Here is a 12,828-nt window from a genome sequence, read left to right as displayed (position 1 = left end):
AGAAGGTGGGGAGGTGGATGGGTGACAGCCCCCCCTAATCTGTGTCCCCCCAAATGGGAAGATGGGCAGATCACAGCCCCTCACTGCATCCCCCCAAACATGTCCCCAGACATCGGGGACCCCCCAAAATGGGCACCCCCCTGCTTCCCTAATCCAGGCGGGGGTGAACGGGTGCAGCCCCCCAATTTTCCCCCCCTTGCCCCCCTCGCTCCAATGGTCCCTTTGTGCTCCTTTACATAAGGCTCCTGCTGCCAAATCCAATTAGGATCCGGCCTTGGCCAAATCCCGCTAAGCCCCGTCCTGGCGGGCCCAGGGGGGACCCATGGGTGCCCCCCCGGCTCCGCGGGCTCGGCTTTGTCCCCGCTCTCCCGCCTGGAAAAAATGTCCCCAGCAGATTAACGAGGCCCTCGGGAATGTCACCCGTGTCCCGGTTCGGGGGGCACCGAGGGCGTTTTGGGTCACGGAGGCCGTGCTGGGTGAAGATGGGGGGGATCCCACCGGGGGTTTGGTGCCCCCCAGGTCCCCACGGGCAGCAGCACTGGCACGAGAAACACCCGGACTGCGGGGGCCGGGCTCAGTCACCCATCGACATCGCGACAGCGCGGGCACAGCACGACCCGTCCCTGCCGCCGCTGCTGCCCGAGGGCTACGAGCACCCCGAGAGCGCCCAGCTGAGCCTCACCAACAACGGCCACACCGGTGAGCACCGGGCGGGGAGAACCGGGCGGCCCCCGGTGTCGCAGCCCCGCTGACCCCGTGTTCCACAGCCGTGCTGGCGCTGCCATCGTCCCTGCGGCTCCGGGGGCTGCCCGGTGCCTTCGCTGCCGTTCAGCTCCACTTCCACTGGGGCCGGCCCGGCAGCACCGCTGGAGCTGAGCACCTGCTGGACGGGCACCGTGCCCCCGCCGAGGTACCGGGAACAGCTCCAAAAATGGGTCTGGGGGCGGGAAATGGGGTGGGAAAGGAGGACGGAGCAGGTTCGGGGTCAGGAAATGGCGTGGGAATTGTGTGGGATATGATTGCGGGGAGGGGTGTCAGTGTGGGAAACAGCACGGGAACAGCGTGGAAAATGGGTTTGCACTGCGGGAATTTGCTGCAGGGAATGGAAAAGGGGTCCTGGGGAGGGAAATGGGTCAGGGGATGTGAAATGAGTGCAGGGAGGGATGGGGTGCAGAAGAAAAGGGTGGGAAACGGGAGTGGGAGCAGGTCCGGCACTGCGGGATGGGAGCCGCGGCAGGGCGGGGGGCTCAGGAGGGGTTGGGGTGCAGGGTGGGGGGCTCAGGAGGGGTTCGGGTGCAGGGTGAGGGGGCTCAGGGGGTGTTGTGGTAGCAGGGCGGGGGCTCAGGGGATCCCCCCCGTGCCGCAGATGCACGTGGTGCACTTCGATACCGAGCGTTTCGCCGATGCCAGCGCGGCGCAGCAGCACCCGAGCGGGCTGGCCGTGCTCGGCGTCTTCCTGGAGGTACGGACCCCACACCCCCACATCCCCCCACCCACCCACCCACCCACCCGCGCTTCCCCAGCCCCTCACTGACCCCCCGCCTCACTCCCCAGGTGGGACATGACCCCCACCCCGCCTATGACAACATCCTGAAGCATCTCGGCAGCATCCGCTACGCAGGTGAGGAGAGGGATGGAGGGAACCCCAAATCCCCATCCCAGCACGCCCCAAATTGCTCCCCTCTACAGGGCAGACGGTGGCCATCCCTTCCTTCAGCATCCGGGAGCTGCTGCCCGAGCAGCTGGAGCGCTACTACCGCTACAACGGCTCCCTGACCACCCCGCCCTGCTCGCAGAGCGTCCTCTGGAGCCTCCTCCCGCAGCCCGTCCGCATCAGCCTCGCCCAGGTAGGAGCCGCTCTGCCGGGAGCCCCCCGCGTTTGGCGGACGCGCCCCACCCCGGTGCTGCCCCCTTCCCTTCCCTTCCCTTGCAGCTGGAGCAGCTCCAGGGGAGCCTTTACTCCACGGAGGAGGGCGAGCAGGAGGAGCCGCACCTCCTGGTGGACAATTTCCGAGCGCCGCAGGAGCTGAACGAGCGCCCGGTGCTCTCGTCCTTCCCCACGGGTGAGCGGAGGGCCCCCTGCCCCCTTCACGCGGCTCCCGGAGCCCCAGCTGGGCACAAGGAGCTGGCCCTGAGCTCGGTTTTTCTTTTGCAGAGTCCGAGGGATATTCCACAGGTAGGGCCAGGCCGGGAGGTTGGGCTGGGGGGGATCACACCTGGATCCCCCTGACCCCCCCCCCGGTGTCACACAGGTGGGGTCATCGCCATCATCTTCGGCGTCCTCGCCGTCTGCGTCGGCCTCGCCCTCGCCGTCCACTTTGGGACCAAGAGGATGCGGTGAGACCCCTCCCCCGAGCCCTCAGAGGGATCCCCGGAGCTTGGGGGACCCCGAGCTCCGTGCAGAGCCCCCCCCTCACCCATGTTCCTGCCCCGGCAGGGCGAGGCGGGGACAGGCACAGGATGTGGTGTTCAAGGCTTCCTCCGGGCCCTAAGCCATGGACGCTGGGCACTCCCGCTGACCCCTGACCCCGGGCTGGGCTGGGCTGGGCTGGGAGGGGCCAGCCCACGCCGTCCCCCAGCCCTACCGCAAATAAAGCCCTTTCCCCCTCCTGGTGGCTCTTTGTGGGGTGGGAAGCAGCAACTTTGAGGGGCTTTGAGGATCCCAGCACCCTCAAGGAACCCAGAGCAGAGCACAATGGGGGGAGTGACCCTTCTCCCCCCTCCCCTTCTCCCCAGCAGCCACAGTGTTCCATGTTTTTGTGTAAAAGGGTTTTACTCTTCATCAAAAAAATAATTTATCCCCCACTGCATCTCCAACCCCCCTGGGAGCTGAACAGGGGTGAGAAGGGTAGAACATCCTAGAGGATGGTGTCCCCCACCCCCAAAGCATCACCAGTGGCTGCCCCAGGGGTGGGGACCCCCCCAGGGTGACAAACACAAGGAAATGAGGCGGGGGGGACCCTGCCCTGACTTCCCCCAGGGCATCTGGCCCACCTTGGCCTTCCCCAGAGGCTCAGACTGAGGGAAAGGAATTAACAGAATCTGGGAACAAAGGAAAGAGGGTCTTGGTCAGACCCCAAAGCACCCTGGGAGCACCAGTCAGACCCCAAGCTCGCCCAGGAAAACCAGTCAGACCCCAAAGACCCCCAGGAATTGGGCAGACACAAATTCCCCCAGAGCAGGAGGGGTGAAGGCTTTCACAGGAATATTTGGCTGTGGGGCCACGGCTCCCTCACCCCTCGGGAGGCACCTGCAGCGCCGAGTAGAGCACGGCCTGGCCCTCAGGCTCCTGCTTACCTGGGGGAAAAGGGGCATTTGTGAAGGTGGGGGTGGTTTGGGGGTTCGTGAAAGCCCCTGGGAATGCAACCCCCATTCAACAAGACTCATCCATCCCCATCCCAGCAGCTCTGACCCCCCACAGCCCCCAAAAGTGACACCCTGTTCCCCCTTACATGAGAGGCACTTGAGGATGTTGTGGAAGGAGCCACCAGCGGTGCTGAAGGCCCAGAGGCCAGTGCAGAGCGTGAGGATGAAGATGGGACCCAGGCTGGCCTCGTACCAGGGGTTCAGGAAGGTCTGGGGACACAGAGAGAGACAGGTCACACCTTCCTGAGCCCTCTAGAGCAGCAAATGGAGTGCCCAGCCCTGTGGAAACCTGGCTCAAATCCCCCGTGCGGCCCCCAAATCTTCACTGACCTCCAGCCCAGGCACCCCAAGAGGCTGGGGGTGTAACTCACCCCATGGCCCCAGGCAGGGAGTGTGGCTGGGGGTTCCTGTGCCCCCCAGGACTCACCAGCCCCGAGGTGAGCAGGTGGCTGCCCACCACCAGCCCCAGGCCCCCGGCGCGGCGCCGCTCACAGGAGTCGAAGAAGATGATTCCCCAAAAGGTGTGGAGCAGAACCAGGGCCATGGTGAGGAAAGCTGTGGGGAGAGACACAGAGCCTCAGAGCCTTCCTCCTCCTCCTCCTCCTCCTCCTCCTCTGTGCCACGGCCCTGGCCTCACCAGAGGTGATGAAGTAGTACGGGGAGTCCCCGTGGATCCCGACGGTGCCCGGCCCCGCAGAGTCCGCCAGGATGTTGGTGATGGAGAAAACACCACTGATGATGCCGAAGGAGAGCCCAGACACTGTGGGGGAGCCGAGGTCAGGGCAGCCTCCAGAGCCCCGGGGGGCTCAGGGAAGGGCAGGAGAGTTGGATGCAGCACCCCGGGGGCTCTGCTCACCGTAAGCCATCCGCCGCAGGGAGATCGGGGACCGCCCGTCCCCGCTGAGGGTCGCCAGCCCTTCATCGGCCTTCCTGCCCCGCCAGAGAGAGAGAGAGAGAGAGAGTGAGCCCCAGGGCAGGGAGAGGGGAAGGGAGAGGGTGAACCCCAGGCCAGGGAGAGAGTGAGCCCCATCCCAGGGAGAGGGGAAGGGAGAGGGTGAACCCCAGGCCAGGGAGAGGGGAAGGGAGAGGGTGAACCCCAGGCCAGGGAGAGAGTGAGCCCCATCCCAGGGAGAGGGGAAGGGAGAGGGTGAACCCCATCCCAGGAAGAGCATGAGCCCCATCCCAGGGAGAGCATGAGCCCCATCCCACGGAGAGTGTGAACCCCAGCCCAGGGAGAGCGTGAGCCCCATCCCAGGGAGAGGAGAAGGGAGAGCATGAGCCCCATCCCACGGAGAGCATGAACCCCATCCCAGGAGAGCCGCGGTGAGAGGAGAGGCTCCGCTCATTCCCGGGGGTTAAAAGGAAAACACTTTGTGGGATTCCTCTGGACACAGAGCCCCAAATCTGCTCTGGTTTCCCAGGGGACGCCCCGGTCACCGGCGCAGCTCCCCGGGCGGGTTCTTACTTGAGCATTTTGAAGCAGGCGAACCGGCAGAGCTCCTGCAGCAGCACGGCAGCGGCGGCTCCGAGCGGCAGCAGCGCCGCGTCCTCCCGCCCGCTGAGCTGCACCGACACGGACCAGAGCAGCGAGGCCGCCAGCAGCGACAGCAGCCAGAAAAACGCCCTGCGGGCAAACGGGACACCGGGGTGGCACCGCGGGCACCGGCACCGGGCCGACCCGCCCGGTACCGGCACCCGCAGCAGTCTCAGCGCTGCTCCAAATCGCTCCTGAGCTGCCCCCGCTCCCCGGGGCTCCTCACACCGCCGACACCTCCCTCAACCGCCAGCGCTCCGGTGATGCCCGGTGATGCCCGGTGTCCCCGGGAGCTGCCACAGGCCCCTCAGAGCACCCCCAAAGGGCCTCCAGACCCCCGCCCCGGCCCCCTCAGCCCCCGTTGGACCGGCCCCGCTCACCCCGCCACCAGCACGATGACGAGCAGCGGCTCCGCCGCCACCGTCAGCAGCACGAGCGCGGCCGCGGGCCCGAGCGCGATGGCGGCGCAGCCCAGCAGAACGGCGGCGCCCATGGCGGCCGCAAACAGCGCCCCCTGCCGGCCCGGAGGAGCCGCCATGGGGGGGTAGGACCAGTCCCGGGACAGGGGGGACACGTGGGGACACCGGGGCCTGGGGCCGGCACCGCCTGTCCGCAGGGTCACCTGTCCGCAGGGTCACCTGCAGGGTCACCTGTCCGCAGGGCCACCTGTCCCCAGGATCTTTTCTCTTCTCTTCTCTTCTCTTCTCTTCTCTTCTCTTCTCTTCTCTTCTCTTCTCTTCTCTTCTCTTCTCTTCTCTTCTCTTCTCTTCTCTTCTCTTCTCTTCTCTTCTCTCCTCTCCTCTCCTCTCCTCTCCTCTCCTCTCCTCTCCTCTCCTCTCCTCTCCTCTCCTCTCCTCTCCTCTCCTCTCCTCTCCTCTCCTCTCCTCTCCTCTCCTCTCCTCTCCTCTCCCCTCCCCTCCCCTCCCCTCCCCTCCCCTCCCCTCCCCTCTCCCTCTCCCTCTCCTCTCCCTCTCCTCTTTACATTTTTTCTCTATTCCAAGCCCCTCACATCTCCCATTCCCATTCTGTCCCCCACCCCCACGCTGCTGCTGTTTACAGAGGAGTTGGGAAGAGCAGGAAAACTTTATTTAGATTAAAAAATTCCATCAGCCAGCAAGAACAGCCTGGATGGCTCCAGAGCTCCTCCCTCCAGGTTCCACCTCCCTCCGGACTGACGGTGCCACGGGGAGTGCTGGGCTCTGAAAATGAAGATTTTTCATCCATCTTGACATCTCCTGCGAGGAAAACTCCAAACAATGTCTCCTGCAGCCTCTTCCGCAGGAATCCTGCGAATGCCATCTCCTGGGCACGAGGCATTGTTCAGGGAAGGATCAGAATTTGCTGCTTGCCTTGGATTCATTCCCTTCCTTGTTTTGCTTCCGCCTATTAAAGCTGGGAAATGACAAAGCACATCCGAGCCCTGCTGATTTCAGCTGCACCTTCCTCCTTGGACTCCCCCCTCTCAGCACAGCACCAGGCTCTGGGTGCCCAGAGCATCCCTGGGGTGCAGCTCCCTCAGCACAGCCACAACCAGGAGCCTCCTTCTTCCTTCTTTTTTTCTCCTTTTCCTTCCTTTTTCCCTCTGGTTTGGTTGACATGTTGAGTTTTCCCTCAGGAAAGGTGTGCCTCTGTTGTCGTGTTGAATTTTGGCCAAAAAAAATCATAATTAAAAAATAAAGATATAAAAGTAGAAATATAAAGCAAAATAGGGATTTGGGGGAATAAAAAGCAAAGTTTTGGGATGGGAGATGGAAAAGCTCTTGTTCTGCCTCCTGTCTGTGGCTGCAGTGGGTTTGCTCCGTGATGCCAGATGTGAAGAATCAGTAAAAAAAAAAGACAAAACAAGAAAAAGGAAAATAGAACAGTTTCCTTTTCCATCCAGAAACACAATTCCAGAGCTGCACCTGGGCTGCAGGATGCTGCTGGGAAGTTCCAGCTGGTCACAGCCAGGGAAGAGCAGCTGTTTCCCCCTTTGGCACCTTATGGCACATTTTATCCAGCTCCTTTTCTCTGGATTCTCCAAGTTTTCCCAATTTTTGCAAGTCTTGGATCATCACAGCCAGTTCTGGAGTCTGAGCCAGCAAATCCCACTGAATTCAGCTCCCAGCCAAGGGTTTGTCCATTCAACCCCCTCTGATAAGCCAGAAGCATCCTCAGGGATCTTCCTCACCCATTCCCTCCCCATTCCTTTAATCCCAGGATATTTTAACCCTTCCCTGCTCCCCCTGGCTGAGCTGCTGGCCCCAGCCCTGCTGGGATTCTTCACAAGTTCAGATTTCTGCTGGGGTTGGGATTTTTGAGTTTGGATGTTATTCTTGTGGAGGAGGGAGAGGAGGGTCTTGTGGAGAGGAGGATTTGAAGAGATTCACTTCCTGCTCAGCATTCCTGGGCATTTAACCCTTTGCCAAACATCTCCCTACAGATGGGGGAAGCTCCTTCTGCAGAGCACAGGGAGGCTGGGAACCAGCTTTGGGATGTGCTGGAAAAATTCTTCAGTTGGGTTCACTCTTGGTAGGAAAAAAAGTCTGCTTTAAAGAATTTGGGCTTAAAATTGATTAGAATCTTTTAAATCTACAGAAATCTTTGGTTTAAAAATCAACAAGAGGTGAGATGAGCTTTGAGGCCACTCCCAACCCCTTCCATGATTCCCCTGCACCCCAAAAGAGAACTCCTCCTGCACTATGCAAGATTCATCTTGCTCTTTCCTGGCTTTCTAACATTCATCTTCAAGAGTCACCAAAATATTGATTTTACAGCTCTGTCTCTTTTCCTTCCTCCTCTGGTCTGCACCCATTTCCACCTGGATCCCCCTGGAGCTCTGCTATCACCTTCTCCCCAGGGTGTTTTTACCCACTATAAAATAAAATAAATCTATGACCGTTTATATTTCTTCCTCCTGATGAAGAAACTGAGGTACAAGAAGGGGAAATGAAGCCAAGACAAAAAAATCCCCCAAGATTTTACGGGAAGTAGGGAGTCACTCTGGCTCCCAGTCAGCATCTCTGCCCTCTCTCCCTGAAGAATTCTCTATTTATAGCTCTGCTTTGCTCCGTTAGAACATAATCAAAACCATCCTCTCTCCATCTGAGAACTCATCCAGCGCCACTGACCCTCCCTAGGGGAAAACTTCCCAAGATTTGCAATTCAGCCCAAACGCCTCTGCAAAAGGGGAACTTCCACGGCACGGTTCGCGCTCATCCCGGTGCTGCTCGGCACAATCCGGGCTCCCTCCCGCACTACCGAGGAGGTTTGCTCGGCTCAACCCCTCCTCGAGTCATTTCCTGCTTTTTTCGGGCACCGAAAGTCCCGCAGGAGCCCGAGCGGAGCCGCTCCGACAGCCGACACCCAACGGAGGAGGATGAATTTCTGCATCGCGGTGCTGCTGGTGCTTCAGTCCTTGCCGGGTAAATCAATTTTTCCAGGCTTTTCTAAGGGCAATTTGATTTTTAGCTCGCTGCTTTGATTATTTGATGATATTATTAAGAATATATTATTATTATTTCACACTTCTGGGATGCGGCGGGGCAGTTGAGGGCGGGGTCTGGAGGCTGAAAGATTTTGGGGGGATTTTCTTGGAGAAAGGGAAAAAAAAACATGTAAAGTACTGAAAGTTTCATAAAACCTCTGCTTGGGGAACAGTGGGATGGTGAACGTTTCCCACATTGTGTTCAAATCATTTGCAAACTCCAGCTGGGAGCTATTAGGAGACACAGAGAAAAAACCCCAACAGGATTTCCTGAGATTTCTGTGGGCACTTTGAGATGGGGAAGAACAGAATCAGGGGATTGAGGGAGGAAAACCCCAATCTGGAGCTGCTTAGGGATGAGCACGATATTCCCCCACCTCTGGGAACGTGAGACACAGAGCAGCACGGGCTGAGAGGAACTGCAAACTGCAGCTCTTCCCTTTTCTTTTTTTCTTTTTCTCCTTCTCTTCCCCGAAGGAACAGATTCAAACCTGAAACATCAGGCAGGGGATTCCCAGCTGGAAGCTCTTTTCAGGATACAGTTGCCCTGTTATTCTTTGTGGGACTGCAGTGTAAACAAGGAGTGATTTTCTGGGAAAGTTCCTTGCCTGGGATGAGGTGCCCCAGAGCTCAAGGCTGCTGGAGCACTGCCAAAAAATGAGCGTGGGAAGGAGCAGGATGGGGGCCAAGTCCCAATTTCAGCCCAAATTTCCCCAAAAGCTCAGAGTGGGAGCAGGAGAGGTCAAGGTGTGAGGCTGTGCTGTGTCCTTCCTGCAGAGCTCCAATCCCAGCCTGGAATCTTCAGCCTCAGGCACTGTTTTCAGAGAATTCCCTAATGAGGATTTGGGATGCCTAGATTTTAGGATCTAGGCTTTGCCAGTGCTGAGAAATTCAGGGATATGAGAGGAAGAAGTGAGAGGGACCTGGAGCTACAGCTGGCCCTGGGCATGACTGGCAGCATCACTCCAGCTATTGATGGTGTCACTTGTAATTACAATATTATAATGAACTTATTTGTGACTATAAATGAGTATCAAAGTATAAAAATATCTTATTATTCTATATCTCATTAATATCTTAATGTATAGATCTGTAACTATTACAACATTAATATTCCAAATTAATTTGCTTTAAAAAATCCTCCCCAAACCCAAGGAAACACACAGAACCTTATGTTTGGAATAGGGAATGAGTCACTCCCTCCAACTGTGACAATGTCACATGGGTCAGAATTTATTTATAGTGGCTCAGCCCTAAGAAAACATGAGGGTCCCTTGTGAGCCCTTGGCAGTAAAGGCACTGGAGCAGCTGGATCCTGGATGAGAGGAGAGATCCAGCCCAGCTCTGGGGTGCAGGAGCTCCATCCCCACCGCTGCATCTCTCACTTCCAGCACATCCACACCCAAAAACTGAAGGCAAACCCCAGCTCTGCTCTGCCCTGCCCTCCCACACCTTTAGCTGGGATCTCAATGTGGGTCAGGTTGTAAATCCATCAGTCCCACAGGAAAAGGGTTTTTGTCCAAAGCACCAATAAATCAGTGAAGCTTCTCATGACCCCAGAGCTCAACCTGAGGCTCCTCGTGGTGATCCCTTGGTTGTTCCTTTTCTTTCAGGGGAGGCAGAGGTCAAAGATGACACCGAGGAGATGGCACAGGATTTATTTGACTACGTGGCTCATTTAAGTGAGAAATCCCTATTTTTTAAAATAATTTTTCCCATTTTCCACAAACTGCAGGAGAGAGTTGGGATAACCAGGGCTGGGAAGGGATTTATCTGAGTTGTCCAGATTAATTTGAATTACACAGGGGGGAGAGGTGATCACAGAGGGAAGCTGGGTGATCACAACCCAGGACATGGGGAAGGGTCTCACCTCACCCCATGCTGGACAGGAGTCCCCAGTCCCCACAGTGCCACCTCACCTGGAGCTGTTTCCATTCCAGGTAATTACTATTATTCCACAGAAGATTATTACTATGACAACATCACAGCAACCCCTGCCACATACATCTACGAGTTTGATTCATATGAGGTGAGTTGATATTCCCCTAAAAAAACAGATTTTCCTCACTCAAACCTCTACCATAATGAAGAATAAATGGATTAAACCTGCTGATTTTTAGACCACAGAACAAATGAAGTGAATTTCAGTAGAGTGTCCATGAACAGCAATCATGGGATGGTTTGAGTTGGGATTTATTTCTCCAGTTTGCACAAAATAATGGGAAATTCCTTGTTTTCCCAATTAAATACCATCAGACCATCCCAAGGAGAGATCTCTCTGCAAAGGAATAATCCTATGCTGTGACATACCTGTTATTTCTTTTTCTCCACATCCAGACAAACACCACTGCAGACATAGATTGGGACAAATTGTTTCCAGAATGGAATGTCACCACCGAGGTTTCAGGATTACCAGATAAAAATGCTCCAGGGGATTCTAGGAATGCCAAGGACACTCAGGTGGGTGCCTGTCAGCTCTGCCATAGGATTTTAGCACATGGGACTTTCTGACTGATTTATTTTTCTTGATTCACCAGAATTTTCAGGAGTCATTGGGATCATCCCTGCAGGGCCAGCTCACCCTCATCATCCTCCTCAGCTTCCTGGGTCTCCTGCTATGACCCCCACACTCATCCTCCAAAGGTACTCTGGGATTTCAACACTCACTCAAAATATGTCCTTTTACCCAAGGAAATCCAATTCTTCTGAAGCAGCAACTTTGCAAAACAATGGAAAGATAAGAAGCCCTTCCAGGCAGATAAAGCCCATCCAGCTGTGACCCCAGTGATGGCCTGGAGAGGCTTTCAGGGCATTTTCCCAATGACCTTGGAATTCAGTGGGACCTGGTGTGAGCAACTCCTGCTGCTCCTCCACCCAAACACCCTGGCATGGTTTGGGTTGGGATGAACCTCTCAGTTCCACCTTCCTGCCCAGCTTCCTCCAAAGCTCCATCCCACCTGGTCAAACTTTCCCCACTGGAGCTCTCCAACATCCCAGGAACACACCAAGCCTTGTCCCACCACACTCTGCTCACCTTTTTCCTTCCTTCCAGACATTGTGGTTGGGATGGTGACCAGGACATTGCCAGGTGAGATGTTGGTGCCATCCTCTCCATGAGGTGTTGTCTCTGTTCCAGAACTGCTGAGATTTTGTGTCTGAAGGTTTTGGTGTGAGAGCAACTCAGCAATCCTTCAGGCCTTTCCTGTTTCCTCGGATTCTGCTGTAAATAAGAACCTCTGCCAATAAAATCCCCAACACCTGGTGCATGGTGTCTCATAGTAAATAATCCACAACTGGAATAAAAAATGCAAACAATGAGTCCCATCAAAAGGATCTTCTAAACCAAGCCAGGAGCTTCCAACTTTGTTTCTTCCAGAACTGCTTATTTTCCAGAAACACCCACAAAATCTGGGATAAAATGGACCAGAAAACCTCCCACCACCCCAACCCCTCCATGGAGATCAAACTGTCACAGAAATGGGTGGTTTTGGTCAGGAAATCAGAGTTAAATTCCTTTTTGGGGAAGAAAAAAAGTGCAATCCTACACTCGGTGCCTATGCTGCTTTTCCTTGGGAGAGTTAACAGGAAGGAGAGATGGAAAACTGACCCAGGATAAAAGAGGTTGAGTCGAGGGATGTTGAGTCAAGCCAACAGAAGACTCTGGTGGTCACAAGTCCCCTCAGATCCCTCCAGAACCTCCCAGGCCCCGGGGGAATCTCCCCATCCTGCTCACCTCGGGGCCAGCCCAGCATTCCAGGCCCCCAGGCTTGGAAAGAAGAAAATTTTTGATTCCTAGGGAAGGTAAAAGGCTCCAAACGGGCTCAGAGCGAGACTGGATGTGCTGCCTGGCAGTGCCACCTCCTGGCTTTGTGCTGCCATCAAGTGGATTGAGAAAAGCCCAGAAAAATGATTCAGGATCACACAGCAGTGAGATTTCCAACCCTGGAGTGGAGTAAAAAGCAATTAAAGGAAAATAAAAGATGTGGATGAAGGTTATGAGTTTATTTCTACAAACCATCCCTCTAATGCAGACACAGAAAATAAACCAGTTTGTTGTAACCTGATCTAACTATAAATGGAATCCCTTCCAGAGCAAATCCTCAAACCAAATCCAGCAGTGTTTTGGGACAGGAATGATCAAACACACCATGGATGGACAGCTGGACATGTCCTCTCTGCTCTCAAAGTTGGAAATATTCACCCAAACCTCTTTAGTCCCAAAGTGACACAATCCTCCTGGCTCTTTCACAAGTTTCTTTCCTAGATTTACCCTTTTTCCCCCCACTCTGAGGGTGGTGGTGGCTCCATGGCCACTGTCTCCATGAGCAGCCACCCAGCTCTCCTGGTAAACCCCTGGGATAAGCAGCTTTAACACAAAGAGGATTTTCCCTGCAGTTGTGAGAACCTTTCCCATTTACCTCCTGGTAGGAAGCAAGCAGGAGGCTCTCCAGGTCTCTGGTGT

At 55.9% G+C, this 12,828-nt stretch overlaps 3 protein-coding genes and 1 long non-coding RNA gene across 5 annotated transcripts; 3 read left to right on the top strand and 1 right to left on the bottom strand.

Moving 5' to 3' along the window:
• Nucleotides 1-208: 208 nt before the first annotated feature.
• CA14 (carbonic anhydrase 14) lies at nucleotides 209-2,030 on the top strand (the record flags this gene model as incomplete). The annotated part of the gene is made up of 5 exons (XM_084222956.1): nucleotides 209-699; nucleotides 768-910; nucleotides 1,367-1,462; nucleotides 1,555-1,621; nucleotides 1,690-2,030. Exons 1-5 carry the CDS (start codon nucleotides 414-416, stop codon nucleotides 2,028-2,030), a joined length of 933 nt encoding a protein of 310 aa, XP_084079082.1. The 5' UTR covers nucleotides 209-413.
• An 8-nt stretch (nucleotides 2,031-2,038) lies between these two features.
• Nucleotides 2,039-2,527, top strand: LOC311163856. Its single transcript, XR_014616815.1, has 4 exons — nucleotides 2,039-2,063; nucleotides 2,156-2,176; nucleotides 2,253-2,337; nucleotides 2,438-2,527. It is a non-coding gene; the product is annotated as an uncharacterized lncRNA (long non-coding RNA).
• A 239-nt stretch (nucleotides 2,528-2,766) lies between these two features.
• On the bottom strand, nucleotides 2,767-5,400 carry APH1A (aph-1 homolog A, gamma-secretase subunit). Of its 2 annotated transcripts, none has more exons than XM_084222996.1 (7): nucleotides 5,281-5,400; nucleotides 4,832-4,990; nucleotides 4,223-4,305; nucleotides 4,004-4,126; nucleotides 3,794-3,921; nucleotides 3,453-3,576; nucleotides 2,767-3,297 (listed from the first exon to the last, which is right to left on the bottom strand). In XM_084222996.1, exons 1-7 carry the CDS (start codon nucleotides 5,391-5,393, stop codon nucleotides 3,233-3,235), a joined length of 795 nt encoding a protein of 264 aa, XP_084079122.1. In that variant the 5' UTR covers nucleotides 5,394-5,400; the 3' UTR covers nucleotides 2,767-3,232. The 2 variants fall into 2 exon arrangements, with proteins under 2 accessions (XP_084079122.1, XP_084079123.1); XM_084222997.1 differs by having other exon boundaries at nucleotides 4,223-4,296.
• Nucleotides 5,392-12,772, top strand: LOC311163827 (uncharacterized protein; the record flags this gene model as incomplete). Its single annotated transcript, XM_084222955.1, has 6 exons — nucleotides 5,392-5,444; nucleotides 8,069-8,304; nucleotides 9,980-10,048; nucleotides 10,307-10,395; nucleotides 10,704-10,826; nucleotides 10,904-12,772. The coding sequence occupies 6 exons, from the start codon at nucleotides 5,392-5,394 to the stop codon at nucleotides 10,985-10,987; spliced, it is 654 nt and encodes a 217-aa protein (XP_084079081.1). The 3' UTR covers nucleotides 10,988-12,772.
• Between the last annotated feature and the right edge of the window lie 56 nt (nucleotides 12,773-12,828).

The sequence above is a fragment of the Fringilla coelebs genome, assembly GCF_963513975.1.
Source record: "Fringilla coelebs genome assembly, chromosome: 29".
In the NCBI taxonomy this organism is placed as follows: Eukaryota; Metazoa; Chordata; class Aves; order Passeriformes; family Fringillidae; genus Fringilla; species Fringilla coelebs.
The sequence above is the reverse complement of the archived record's forward strand: the minus strand, read 5'-3'. Positions and strand labels throughout refer to the sequence as shown.

Bases quoted from the DNA above. Each gene is read 5' to 3' on its own strand.
- APH1A (XM_084222996.1), bottom strand. From the start codon at position 5,393: ATGGGCGCCGCCGTTCTGCTGGGCTGCGCCGCCATCGCGCTCGGGCCC. The intron at 4,127-4,222 runs GTGAGCAGAGCC...GCTCCCCCACAG, and splicing joins CCTGCGGCGGATGGCTTACG to TGTCTGGGCTCTCCTTCGGC. The intron at 3,577-3,793 runs GTGAGTCCTGGG...CTGTGTCCCCAG, and splicing joins ACCTGCTCACCTCGGGGCTG to ACCTTCCTGAACCCCTGGTA.